This window comes from Hydra viridissima, unplaced genomic scaffold (assembly GCF_058129835.1).
Source record: "Hydra viridissima isolate aposymbiotic clone 2 unplaced genomic scaffold, HvirCarnegie_v1 scaffold_4, whole genome shotgun sequence".
Taxonomy (NCBI): Eukaryota; Metazoa; Cnidaria; class Hydrozoa; order Anthoathecata; family Hydridae; genus Hydra; species Hydra viridissima.
The window spans coordinates 16,871,915-16,887,165 of NW_028324303.1; the positions used below are offsets into that span (position 1 = coordinate 16,871,915).

The 15,251-nt window shown below is 29.9% G+C and overlaps 1 protein-coding gene and 2 pseudogenes across 2 annotated transcripts; all 3 read right to left on the bottom strand.

Annotated features, from left to right (window-relative positions):
• Positions 1–59: 59 nt before the first annotated feature.
• Positions 60–2,088, bottom strand: LOC149890169 (leucine carboxyl methyltransferase 1-like). Its single transcript, XM_090084176.1, has one exon. It carries the CDS (start codon positions 1,046–1,048, stop codon positions 128–130), a length of 921 nt encoding a protein of 306 aa, XP_089940302.1. The 5' UTR covers positions 1,049–2,088; the 3' UTR covers positions 60–127.
• A 1,940-nt stretch (positions 2,089–4,028) lies between these two features.
• LOC149890170 (zinc finger MYM-type protein 1-like) lies at positions 4,029–5,933 on the bottom strand (annotated as a pseudogene).
• Positions 5,934–8,469: 2,536 nt separating this feature from the next.
• Positions 8,470–10,281, bottom strand: LOC149890171 (RING finger and CHY zinc finger domain-containing protein 1 pseudogene; annotated as a pseudogene). Its single transcript, XR_016452239.1, has 2 exons — positions 9,947–10,281; positions 8,470–9,543 (listed from the first exon to the last, which is right to left on the bottom strand). The product of XR_016452239.1 is annotated as an RING finger and CHY zinc finger domain-containing protein 1 pseudogene (transcript).
• Positions 10,282–15,251: the final 4,970 nt, after the last annotated feature.

Genomic DNA, 15,251 nt, shown 5'->3' on the forward strand with positions numbered 1-15,251 from the left:
TATTTTTTTAATTCAATTACTCAAACAACATTTATGTAAAAACATAAAAATAAAAAACAGCAAGTACAATTTTTTTCTTCCATTCAATCAAGACATAGTAAAGAATTCATTTTTTTTGTCTTTTATTTTAAAGTTTTATTGTATCAAGTAATCCAGTAGGAGCATTGTATGACCATGAAACAGAATAATGTCTTAACATATCATAAAGTAGATCAACTTCATCAAGAAATTCTAGCTTTTCAATTCTTTGTTTTTCATTGGGTGGTAGGCCATTATAAACATCACTTAAAAGTTTAATATGAACATTTGAGAATACCTTGTAAGATTGCTTTTTTGATTGAATGTCAGGAAACACACCAAGCAAGGAGCAATTTCTTTGAGAAAGATTTTGTCTCATAACCTCTCCAAATCTGTCATTTAAACTTATAGGGTCATAATCAATTAAAGATAAAATAGGAAACTCCTGTGTAAAATAATTTAACAACTTGCTAATTGCAGAAGGCTCCATATATACAAAGACACATTCTGCTAAAATTAATGTTGGTACTTTCTTTGATATTCCTGCAGCAGATAGTGAAGTGTCGATGCTTTTCACATTTCGTAGATCTGCTGCCATTAAGTGATACATACAAGTGTCCAAAGTTAAATCTGTTGTTTTTGTTTTCTCAGATGAGAAATGCTTATTTAATTGGAGTTTGGAAAGAATAATAGATTTCTTCTTTTTAACAACTTGTGGCATGTCAATTTCATAAAACCCATATTTGGGCTCTAGTTGCTTTTCTGAAATATTCCAATATAACGTATCAAAACCAGCTCCTAAGTTAACTATCTGACACTGGCAATTGGTTTTTAATAAAAACTGTTCAACTAAATGTTTTATGCACCAGTGCCTTATATAATACCCCCTGTTGATTTCTGGAGCTTTTCTGTTGGGTAAGGTAGTCACAAACAATTCTATGTATGGATCATACCAATATCCTTTAGAAACAGCATACCTTTTGCAATGTGATGCGTCATCATTGGTCGAAGCAACAGCATCACTAGACATTCTCACAAATAAAACTATTCAAAGTTAAATAACTTCAAAAAGATAATACTTTCTTTTTTAAATGTGCACTTTTCTGCTGATCAAAATGAATTAAACAACAATTTAGAAAAAATAATAAAATTCAAAAGAAAAAATCATATGCATTTTAGCTTTATCTGAACATACTGTGGTTTCAAAAAAACTAGGATTGTTAATAAATTCTGTTTCAAAATATCGTAAAAAAGTAACCCTCTTTGATGGATATTTCTTTCTTTTTCTTTTTTCTTTTTTTTTTGCAAGGAAAGAAAGGGGTTTTTTTTTACTAATTTCACAAACAAGTTTACTAGTTCATAACTTTTTTTATGAGTATAGTTTTATCAAGCGCATGTTAAACAACATCGTCGAAAATGTCTTTTAAAAATATCCGCACCAAGTTTTAAATAGATTTCGGTTCAATTTTCTTCTTAAAGTAGATTATTCGTAACCATTAAATTATTTATTGTTAGTTTTATCATTTTCAAAATTGATATTAATCAGCTGCGAAAATTATGAATGATGACCAGATTAGTCACATTTGAGACTTTTTACCGAGATATTGGGATCTGACTGAAGAGCAGCAAGTGAAGCAACAAAGTGGCAGATAAAAGGTATGAAGAATTGCTCCAGCAACAAAAAAAATAGCAAGTAGATTTCAAATTTCTGAGAATTGAGTAAAAAATACTCTAAGAGCATGTAACGACATCAATATCATCCAGAATCTGAAAGGTCAGAAGAACCACGGAGCACAAAAATGGCTTGATGTTTCGTTAGGAACCAACCTTAGGTTAAGTAACCTTAAAGGAAAACTGTAAAAAACATGTTTTTTTCAACTATGGTTAGAAAATAACTACTTAGAAAAAATATTTGTTTTCATACAGTCGTTACAAAACCGATGTTGTCGGCCATTAACATGCTCACAAGGTTACCCAGCCAACATGGGCCCCACATGGGTTTTAACTTAGGCATGTGGGCATTGGATACTTTACACGGGCTGTAGATGGGTACCATTTCGGCCAGCCCATTAACGCAATAATTTAACGGAATAATCCGTTAAATATATATTCTGTAATGTTTTTTATCACTTTTTTTTCCCGTCAAATGTGTTTATTAATAAACAATTGTAAAAACGTGCTTCTTCCATTTAATAAATTTGTAAACTTTGTAATAGTTTTACGGTTCAAAATTATGCAGTCGTTTTAACACTGACAAGATTTCTTTGTTTTGAAAAGATTTATCTAAAGCAAAAGTTCTAAGTTATTATTATTAAAGTATTAAGGTAAAATTTGTTAATAATAATTTTGATACTTTTAATGTATTAGTAATATATTATTATATAAACTTTATATATACAATCACTATTATATATATATATATATATAAGGTAAGTATGGGTATTAAGGCCCGGCGGGTAATAAGGCCCACTAATCCAAAGTTAGGGAAAAAATAAATTGTGAAACTTTTTTTCGACATTAAAATATTAGAGTTATCTGGTTTTATCACTGGTAGCAAAAAAAAATCAGCATTTCTTTACCGCGCATTCGACAAAGGTGGGCCTTAATACCCATACTTACCTTATATATATATCTATATATACAGGCCCGCCGCGATCTTCAATGACGCCCGGGGTCAAAATTAGTTTGAGTAAAAAAAAGTTTGAGTGCTGTCCAAATGCTAATCTTTTTTTACTGAATTCTATGGGCGTGGGTCGAGGAAGCCTCTAATAATTTTTTTAATATATTAAAAAAGAAATGCACAAATAGACATGTTATTGAACTTTATTTATATTGCAAGTAACTGTAAGTTTTAAATGTAATAGATATTTAATGCTTCAAGAGAAGTTTACTCTCCGGGCTTTATTCATAGCAAAATTCGTAATGACCTCGTCGTAGCACAGATTTTTTGCAAGATCGTGTTCAATAGATATAACTAGGAGATTAGTTAGCCGGTCTTGACTCATTGTAGATCTTAATGTTGTTTTTACTAGACCAAGCTTACTGAAAGACCGCTCTCCTTCGGCGATGGAAACGGGAATCGTGTTAAACATACGTAACAAAATTCATATTGATTCGAAGAGAGACTCTAGACCTTTCTGATAGATTCCATTTAATAGCTTCATTGAAGTGAGATTTTCTTTTGGACCGAAAAGATTGGCGCGCTTCAGAGTATCCAGATGACGGACCTCTAAGATAAGTTTGTCTTCATCTACATCACTCACATAGATTTGCGCCAAAATTTTACATTTCTCCTTCACGTTAGGTTGTTCAACTTCTTTTTCTTCACTCGACCTACTACTTGATTCTGAGAGAGCCATAGGAACACTGCAAAAACTTGTTTTGTTAACTTAACCAAATATGTTTGGTTTAGGAGAAAAAAACGAGATTTTGTAGCCACTTTTTTTCTTTGTTAATTATTAGGCATCGTAGTTTCAAGAGAACACAAAAATTTATTAATGTCACTATAATTATGATTAACTGTGCTTATTGTGAATATACTGCAAGCTAAATTTTACCAAATAATTTGGTTACTTTAACAAAAACATTTGGTGCATAAATATTCACCAAATGTTTTGTTAAAGTAACCAAATTTTTTGTGAATTTCACAAAACGTTTTTTGCAGTGAACGAGAAAATGTTCGTCGTCTTTTCTGCAGCTTGAAATCTGTCTCTCGTTTGTTGAATTAAAGTATCGAGAGCGGTGTTGAACACGTTCACCTAAAACTGCTTTTCATCGTTTTCGTAGAAATGAACTTCGTTCCTTGCTTCTTCGTAAAACGATTTCCTCTTCCTTGTCCTTTTTGGAACTAATTTTGACTGAAATCCATAGCTTGCTAGACCGGAGGCAACCAAATGTGCTTCATTAACTAATTCGGGCCAAGAAGATCTAAATCTAATAAGATCCTCGATAAGAGTCCTCATAAGTTTCATCTCATCATCTAGAGTAATATTTTACTCTAGATAGATATTTTACTTGTAGAGTAACTGAATCTGGCCAAAATAGTTCTTCATTTCTACAGAAGATTCAAGGGATTGAACACCAGCTAGGTTAAGGTTATAAGCGCTGCATGGCATGTAGAAAGCTTGAGAATTTTTTTGAAGAATGATCGCTTGTACTCTTTTGTACACACCAGACATGTTGGCACCATTGTCGTATCCTTGACCTCGGCAGTTCTTCAGATCGATGTTGTTTTGCTCCAAGACGTCCATAATTAGCTTGGCAATATCTACACCTTTCTTTTTTTCGAGATTTTCGACCCTAAGAAAACGCTCCTTAACTACCCATCTTTTATCAATACCATAGTAGACGAAGCGGAGAACAAACGCAATTTGCTCAGTATGAGAGACATCAGGCGTTCCATCGATAATAATGGAATAGTAAATTGCCATATGAGCCTCTTTAATAATGGCACCGCGGACAATTCTTCCACACTCTTTGATAACTTTGATTCATTTTGAGAACTCCAACCCAAATAATGAGCAACAATTTGTTTAGATTCTTGTTGGCTGCGAGAAACTTCTTCTAGGTGTAACTGAAGAGTCTTGTTGTGCTTTGCGAGTAGCTCTAGAGTTGAAAGAAAGTTGCCGTTATCGTCATCACCAATCATTTTTGATAAGCCTAAAACAAGAATTATAATTACACATATAAATCACGACTTTCTGTTTAATTAGAGTGCAGATAAATTAAAATGTTAATATAAATATAACAATTAACGTTCATAAATATACCTCTAAAGCTAAGGTTGCATGATGCTAAGAAGAGAATTGCATCTAAGATGCACTGCAGAATTTCACGCCACCTAGCTGCCTCATTTCTTACCAATTTTTCTAGACTTGAATCAACCCCCCACACTGATTTTCCATGCTTTCCAGCGCTGTTTTCAACTTAATGTAATAGTCTCGATGGTGAGGATTGTTTTGGTGGCTTTTTACTTTGTCAGCTAGCTTTCTCCAGTTTCCATTGATGCCACCATTCCAACGTAGAAGATGCGATTGATTACCAGCCCTGCAAGCTTGCTTGCTTCCGAAAAGTGAGCACGGAAAGCAAAGAAATATTTTAGAAGTTGCACTACAAACAAGCCAACCTCTGTTTATTTTTTCCCCATTGCGAGTTATTTCGTGGAAAACTGATTCAGGAACCTTAATCTTGTTCGAGTCTTTCGGAAAAGATGAAGGATTTTTAGGAGGCCCCTGAAGAACAACTGCATCACGTTCTACTTTAGACATATTTTCAGCCAACAAAGCAGGATCTTTTGTACTAATTGCCTCAACCAACTTATCTTTATACTATTATTTCAAATAAACATTTAAATAACTATATTACTTACACAAGCTCAAAATGATTATTAAAAGAATCTTTGCAAAGCAAAATTTACCAATAAATTGTTTCCATTTTCAACTCTTGTTGCCGATATTGTGCTACTTGAAGGAGGCAGTGCTTCTTCTGAGCTCAAAAAATTTTCAAAAGACTCATTTCCAAAGCCATCCTATAGAAAATGAAGTAAAAGATTTAAAAATCTCTTGATTTATATAGCAATAGTATAATGGGAGAGATATATGAAAAAGAAGGTTATGTTTAAATTAATGAACTTACTATTTCAAAAGCTTGACGTGTCTGGGAGGAATTTGTAATTATCAATGTGGAAACAGCAGGCCTATCCCCATCTCCTTTTTTTGTAGCTCGTATACCACAATCTTCGAGTGTACGTTTATTTTTTTGCTCATTTGCTGTCCTATTTGCCGCATTTTTTCTGTTTTGTCAGCCAGAATCTTTTTTCTTGAAACTGAACATGTTTTGTTTTTACAAAACAGAATAATTCAAGTATTAAAGCTATTTTTATGTTACTTAGAAAATCTAAATGAAGTCTTGGAATCTCAGTTATCAATATAATTTAACTTTTGTTGATATATATATGTATGTATGTATATAATAAATATAGATATACATGTGTTTTTTATAAACAAAGAAGCCATTATGAGTATTTTCCCGCAAAAATTTTGAGTAGTCTCAGACTTCCGCATATGAATTCGGATAATGCTGTATTGCTGAGGCAACAGTTCTTAAACTCCTAATTTTAAAATATGTGTCAAGTGTATTGTTACAATAAACTTATATTATAAAACTAGGAGTTTTTCTTTGAAGCCCTGTGTATCTTTTTTATTAAAGTAAAAAAAGTTATTGTCATGTGTGCGCCCCTTCTGATCCTGCGCCCGGGTAAAAAGTACCCAGTAACCCCCTCCCCACGCGGCGGCCCTGTATATATATATATATATATATATATATATATATATATATATATATATATATATATATATATATATATATATAATTACAAAATAAATATTAATAAAAGTATTTTTATTATAATTATTAGCTATTGCAACTTAAGCTCTATTGGTATCTAATTTCAGTGACATTGTTATGGATAATTGCCAAAGAACAAAACGACGAAAAATTTAAAATGTCGTTGATTCAATATTATCAAAGTTAGCGACAGAAAAAAATTCAAAATGACCGTGTAAACAAAGCATTCAATTTGTTACCAACTTATGAATTATCTCTTCTTAATGATTCAGAAATAAGTGAGAAAACTGAATTAAATGTTAGTGACAACAACTCTGAGAATGGCATATTTTCTTATCGGAGGAAGAATGTGAAAATGCCTCTGACGCAGAAAAAAGTTTTTTTTAGTAAAGACAGTAATAGTGAGTTTGACATTAAAGACATATTACATAATTTTATGCTCTTCCTACAACAATATTTCTCATGCAGCAATATCAGATCTATTGCAGATACTTAGATGTGCAGGTTTGGATTTGACTATAAGTGAAAAACATTAATCGCCTGAATTACATCTCTTATTTTATTTACCCCGCATAGTTAACATATCTTTATTTGGTATATAATTTTTTTTTAAAATACATATCAAAAGATGGTCCTTTTCAATTTTACAATCTAGCCCTTATAGGGCCCATGTGGCGCCTGCGGACAAATATTGGATGGGCCCCATGTGACCAGCCCATGAAACAGCCCATGTGGGGCCCATATAGGCCCCATACGAACATGTTCGCTGGGAAGGAGAGAATCATAGGCGCCGAGTCCACGGGGGCAACAGAGGCAGTGCCCCCCCCCTGGAAATTTATACTAATAATATATTATCACGGGTTATCATGAGGGCCAGAGTATCTATTCGCCCCCGTATTAATCCGTGATAATATATTATTAGTATAAATTTCCGGGGGGGCCACTGCCCCTGTTTCTCCGTGGACTCGGCGCGTATGGAGTGAATTGCTTAGTTTATAGAAAAGTTGATGTTAAAAATTGTCATTTGTAAAAATAACTATGAAGGGACAAACAAGAAAAACCAAATTAATGTTAAAAGATGGAGATTAACGTAATGCTTGTACATATCAAATCAATCAACACATTTACATAGAGACGTTAGAGAACAACATGGCTCCATCAGCAGACATGCTGATTAATCTAAACGAATATTGGCAGTTTTAATAAGACATGGCTCCTTCCAATACGGCTCAAAGAAGATTGGATGAAAGAAAATGAAATAAAATTTATGACCTAGCCAGCTTAATTACCAGGACTTAAATCTAATCAAATCAATCCATTGACTTGGATCGACGAAGAATTTGTCTGGGTTCGAATAACCTCCTGAAATTGCCTAATACCTAAAAATTATTATATTTAGAATAGCTCTAATCGAAATTTTCACCATCTTATTAAATTAATGCAAGAAATATGCATAACTGGCAAAGAAGCACAAGGGGGATGTTTTAAATACCATTTTTTGGCATTTATTGTTGTTATTTTGATAAATCGCAGTTCTTTTTATTGATTTTTTTTATTATTTTGTTCGATAACGGTTTTAAACATATTTGTATGTTTTAGTTTAACACTCTGACACATAATTTATCTAATAAAAAATTTTCTTGAATAAAAAAAAATGAGGTTAATGTCTTCTTTAGTTTGGTTACTTTAAAAAAAAATTAAAACAAAAAAATCTTGGTACGCCATTTTTTTTTTCTTTTTTTTCTTGAAACCACTGTTTAATCCTTTACATATAAATTTAATATGGTACATAACATATAATAAATATAATACATAACAATATACTTAATAAAAAAAAGACTTAATACATGAGACGCAACTGGCTCAGAATAGTATAGTTGAGCAACAAATTAAAAGCATCCTTTTCACTCAACTAAATATCAAGTTAATCGCTAAAAGCGCCCAGGGTAATCTTTGCAAAGTGGAAAGTATTGATAAATTAGTTAAAAAATCCTTGTCAGACAATTTAGCAGTGTTGTGTGTGTGTCTATACATATATATATATATATATATATATATATATATATATATATATATATATACATTTTTTTAAATAAAAAAAACTTACATTAAAAAAACTTTATAACACTCCTAAAAATTATACTTTTATACCAAAAATTTAAGTGAATTCCAGATTTAATACCATGCAGCCACAACTTTTTTATTACAACAGCTATAGCAAGTTTAAACTTTAAAACAAAGTTTAACTGATAGTGGTTTGATTTTTACTTAAGCCAATTTAAAAAATTCAGTCTACACAAATTATTTGAAAAGTCTATGTAGTATGTACTAGTACTATTCAATCTATATTATTGTTGTCATTCAATAGAAATGAAATATCTTCAATACTAAGAGTTTCAAGCATCTCCTCAACAACCTGTTGATTTATTGCTTGCTGATTAAGGTTGGAGGGAATAGGGTTATTATTGAGATTTTCTATAGAGCTAGAAACAGAGCTGATATCATTACTGTTGACTCCATTGTTGTTGATAGTATTAACAGCAATAATCTCCACGTTGTTGTTATTCAAACCATTAGTTACTAATCCAATCCAACTAACCCTGGGATTGACAGCTTCAGAATAACTTGTATGGCACAAGGGACATCTTTGAAATCCAAACATTTCAATCCTTTTGTAGCAATGGACATGAATCAAATGAGAACATTTTGGAACAAAAGCTGGCTCACTTGCAGAATGCACATTTTCAAAGCAAACAGGACAATTATCCTTACCACTATCTGTGCGACACTGATGAGAGTTGAGCAAGGTTTTTCGAAGACAAATATTACATTTATCACAGTGAAAAAAGTTTTTCTCACCACCTATTCGGCATGTTTTACATTTGTTACAGTGAAACTGTTGCTTATCATTATCATCAAACAATCTGCAAATTAAACATGAATACATTCCAAAGCGTATCCCACATTCAATGCAATGTGTGGCCAAATTCTGTACTGTAGAACATTGCACACACTGAACATGATTCACAACATTACGATCAAGCTCATGGTCTTCAACCACATCATGGCATTGTCTGCAACCATAAGTTTTTTGACAACATGGAGTAATTATCAAGCATCGCTTAATGTAATGTACACAGTCTGCCATTGTCTTATTATATTCAATATTCTTTTATTAACCTATGTATATGATACTAATATATGTGAGTAATTAATATACCTAAGTAAAGTACAACATTATTTCTTAGTATACAGTACTTCTGGCAAAATATCATAAAAATCCATAAAAGTGAGGAAAAGAAAGATTTTATATTGAAATAATAAAATTAGAACTCCAGAGTTATTTAATTTTCACGAAGTATCTTGATTACATATAATTACTAGAAATCAAGCCTTTTAACTTTTTGAGTGGATTACTACTAGATCTTTATTGTTTTTATTTTAAAATAATTATGTTAATTTGTTTGTTTGTGTGTGTGTGTGTGTGTGTGTGTGTGTGTGTGTGTGTGTGTGTGTGTGTGTGTGTGTGTTGTGTGATTCACTATAACTATAGATAAAACCAACTAAATAGCTATACACTTACCAATATTGACTAGATACCAAAGTTGTTATGTAGCTATAAGATTATAAGAAAAATTGTGCATAAAAGTGAGGAAAAGGGAGACTATATCTTTAAATACTGACTTGGAACATCAGATTTAACTACCAAGAACTATCTTGATTAAAAAGTTGCATAAAACTAAATCCCATTTCAACAACCGTTTGTTTTACAAGTCTTCTAATATATAAATTAATAAAAACTTCATTAATTAACTAGTTAGTTGTGAAAACCATATATACAGTACGTTTTCGTCGCTTATTTCATGCATTATTTACGATGCGCTAGAAAAATAAAAAAATTTTAAAAAATACATTCCTGCATTATTACATTCCATTTTGTAGAAAAATAGGATTCAACGTGTTATAAATAGAATTGATAAACGCACTCATCTTTTTAAAATAGAATCATACTTGCAACTAGCGCTACTGATGAAAACCGTGATTAAATCAGTACTAAATCTATAACTTTGCATCTTAACATTTATGATTCGATTCAAATTTGATATACAAGTAATATCAAAAGATTTCTTCGAGAAAAATTTTAGGGTAGATAGTTTAACATCCAAATTGTTGGATTCTAATTGTACAAAAACGATTCTTTAATTTAAAAATCTTTTTTTTTTTCCTGCTGTGAGGATGATAAAAAAATACTATTAAACAGTATACTCGGAAGAATACTACTAATATAGGCTAGAAAATGTAAGCATATATTAAAATATAAGTATATATTAAAAAAAATGATGATAGTCAATTTTTGTTCTTGAGTAATGTATTTGTAAAGATGTGCATTTTACTTCAAGATTTTAGTTTAACGCATTTAAAGTAAACATTAAACTCGGCGAATTTGAAGTGCAAGTCAATAAATTGCCGTGAATTTGCTCAGCGAATTTAAAGTGCCAGTCAATAAATTGCCGTGAGTCGCTTACTAATTTAAACAAATGAGGTATTTTTGAAAAAAATCTGGGGCCAATGCTATAAACATAAAAAACGAAGTTTTTTCCGTAAAACACGAAGTTTTTACCGTAAAAAGCGAAGAAAAAAAAAGTCCATTGCTATAAACATTCAAAAAATTCCGTTTTTAAGATAAAAACTTCGTTTTTAAATCCAATGCTATAAACGAACAAGGGAATCGCCTTTTCAGATAAAAAATGCGTTTTTTCGAAAAAAAACTTCAGATAGATTTTTGATCTCAATTTTAGATATTTTCTTCTTGATTTTTGGCGGCCATTGCTGGAACAACATTAGCGCTTCAAAATCATTGAACATTCTTTGTTTGTGTTTTTATGCAGATATTTTATAGATAAAGCTTAAAAGGATTTTGGTAACTTCATAATAAACTAATTACTTAAAAACTGCATTTAATCTATTATTCAGTTCCTTGTTGTGCTTCGTTAACAATGCATGTATGAATTTAAAATTCCATACTTATTTATGAAGGTTTTCGATAGTAATTCTGGTTAAACAAATTTTTCATAGTGTTTGACTAAAGAAAAGTATAAATAGTCGATAAATATGCCATATAATACACAAATACACAACAAAATAATACACAAATACACAACAAATAAAATGCTGTCTAAAGAACTTAAAATGTTACTAGCAATATAAATCAGAGAAAACAAAGAGGTTCTTCTTGGGAAGCTTAGTATGTTTTAATTAGCAAACTATTTAAATAAAAACATGTATTGCTACATTATATTTTATATATATGTATATATATGTATATATATATATATATATATATATATATATATATATATATATATATATATATATATATATATATATATATATATATATATATATATATATATATATATATATATTTCATGTTCTCAGAGACTGTCATGGAATCTTTACCAACACAATTTATAGTATTATACAGTGTAGGAGAAGCTATTTTCAATGTTAGTGTATTAAGTTAACAAAACTATTGGAAGTATATATATATTTACATATATATATATATATATATATATATATATATATATATATATATATATATATATATATATATATATAATTGATATATACTATACATTACATCATGTTATCATTGTTAATTTTATATACTGTAATATATCTCTGCTGTTTTTGAATAGAATGATTAAATTGCCATTATTATTACCCTTGTTATATCATTAGCACTGTTAGTAGTTTATTACCCTTGTTATATCATTAGCACTGTTAGTAGTTTACTTTACATTAGTTTATAACTATTTGTATATAAACTTGAATGTAAAATCTTTATTTAGAAATATGATTGATTACATACTTATATTATGTTAATATATACTATATATTACATACTTATACTATAACATTTGTAAATATATATTTAAATATATATATATATTTTATATATATATAAATTTCAGTGACGTTTTATGCTTTATAGCAATGGGCGAAAAAAATACAAACAGCGATAAATTCTTCGAGATTACGAACTTTTTTTCGTACGTGAAAAATTGCGTTTTTACGAAAGATTTTTTTTCTCGAAAAAAACTTCGAATTTTTTATAGCATTGGCCCCTGGTCTGCACGATTCACCATCAAATAGCTTTTTGAGAAAACGCGTTTGTTTCGGTAAAGCTCTTACTATGAACACAAGCTAACTTCTAAAATTTACTTGAGCATCAGCGTTTGGTTTTTCGATTTAAAACGAATAATTAAAACGAACAAAAAAAAAATTTCTATATAAATCTTTTAAGATAAATCAAATTTTCTGAAGTTTATTAAAATAGAACTCTATGCGTTTAAAACAGCCAGGTTTTCTGTGTGTCATTTTTATATTTATACGTAAAATTGTTAGTTAAATTTGTTTTAATCTAAATAGAACAGCAACTCTGAACAATGTTTTGAAACAAAAAAGGTAAAGGTTTGCGAGACATCGCAATTTTGTTCTGAAACCTTGGTATGTCCAAATATACAAATTATTTTAAATTAGATTTTTTTTAATAGCTTAAACAGAACTTATTATTTTAATCGTTATTATTTGTTAAAAATCGAAAAACCAAACGCCGATACTTATATGATACCTTATGTAATATATAACTTATTATAATACATAAAGTAGGGCGGGGGAGGGCGGGGAAGGGGCTAGTTGAGCAATTTTTACTAAATGTAATAGATCTCTTGAACAGTGCGTCGGATTTACATAACTTTTTCACTATTAGAAAAAAAATTTTATCTGCAAAAGATTGCTTTAAAAAAAAGAATTTTCTTTAAAGCAATTTTTAGCAGATAAAATTTCGTCTCTTTTTTTTTTTTTTTTTTTAAGAAAATATTCCCTAAAGTTTACCGAGCTGCTCAACCTACCCCAGCGGGGTGGGGCGGGGGTGGGGCGGGGGGTAAGTTGAGCAGCCGTGTAGGGTAAGTTAAAAATAAAGCTAGTAAGTTAACATTTTTCTTTCTGAACTTTTGACTTATATATTTTACTGTCTAAGTAATATTTAAGTAAAAATATTTTTAAAAGAAGCAAAAGTTTTTTAGTTTTAAAAGACATTTACATACTTCTTAATAAAAATGGTTTCAGATATTATTTTAAACTGTTAAGAGTATTTAATAATGATTAATTTAAAAGTGTTTACTCAGCGAAGTTTGTTACTCCGTATCCGATAATGCCGTTTTATTAATTAATTTTATTAATTAGTTTTTTTCAAATCTGCTGAACTTACCCCAACTGGACTAAGTGACACAAAAGTTAGGTAACAAAAAGAGATTCATCCATTAGGGTAATTTCTCTTTTTTTTATATGGCATAGTAGTATTTAATATTGGTTGAGTAACTTTGTAAAACTTTGAGACAACTCTAATAATGTAGTTTCATCAGAGTTATTATTTAATTTGTTGAATACTTGTATCTTTGTAAATGAATTTGAAATAACATGGCTCGCTTAAACGTTTGCTGTGGTGCTTGTTGTAGTTTTTATAAAATTAAACTGCCATTCTACTTTTTTTCAGTAATTGCAAGTCTACCAGAAACAATTCTTAATTGGTCAATAGTATGTGAAACTAAACAGTGGAAATAATTACCATAACATTTTCACATTTTTAAAACACTCAAATTATTTCCAAGATTTTCCATAATCAGTATTACATGATAAAATATCACTATACGCGTATTCAATATAAGTGGGTTGGTTGGTGCACTCAGATTCTAATTTGTATAAAATTTCTTAATTTTAGCACATTGCAGTAAAAATATTAGTCAGAGGACTATGAGAAAAACTCTTTCGATATATTATTATGCATGATCTACAGTCACCTGCTCTTTTAAAATCTTTTCCATAAAATGAAAGTTTAATAACTGCATTAACTTTTTTTTTTTTTATCAAAAGGTGTTATTTCTTTTTTCTTTAGATATGAGTAAAGGATGATCATTTGCACCTGACCTTGTTGAGCTACCTGATGCAAAATATGTCGACGTGCATTAAAAAATTCCAAACTCTCTCAAAGAAGCAAAAACCTAAGATAAAGATATTAAGAATAGAACCTTTTTTGAAAAATTTAAAAGTAATTACTTTTAAATTATTAATGATTCACAGACCAATTTAAAAAATTATACCCTAATCAAAGTATAAAATTTTTTTAATTAACTCTAACTTATTGTAGTTGGACTTAAGTACTCAAGTAAAAGTGGTTGTAGATATAATAATTGATAACCTCAATTAAGAAAATAAACCCTTTAAAATCAAAACAAGTCTGCTGAACCCGCTGAAGCTAACCCTGGTTGACTCTGGATTGGAGTTTATTAGAGATGAAAGGTTTAACCGACTCTGGCAGTGTAGTTTTTTACTGCACAGTAATCTCTGAATCATATCGGCTATAATAAAACATAAAAATACTTTTCTTGCATGCCTAGATTGCTTAATTTAGCTAAGCATTGTCTCAAAACTTTTGGCCCACCTGTTATTACACTATCAAAACTAAATACTTGTTGCCACACCTCTCTTTAATGCAGAAAATAAAGCAGAAATCTTCTTGAATAAGACTAACTCTTGAGTTTTAAGTTATTATAGAGGTAAAAAAAGTAAAATGAAATTTTGATCAAATAAATTTTACAATAAGAATGTCATTTACACAGGATGTTATTTATTTTGTTTTCTCTATACTGTAAAAAAAAACCTCAAAAACTTTTGTGAAACTTAATGGAAAACATAAAAAATACAAATAACAAAATCAAAATTAAAACAAAAAGATACTAAATTTATATGAAATGTTTTACAACATGAAAAATGTCTTAAGTATCAGGCACTAACTATTTATTGATTAGTGACAAACTTTCTTC

Bases quoted from the DNA above. Each gene is read 5' to 3' on its own strand.
- LOC149890169 (XM_090084176.1), bottom strand. From the start codon at position 1,048: ATGTCTAGTGATGCTGTTGCTTCGACCAATGATGACGCATCACATTGC.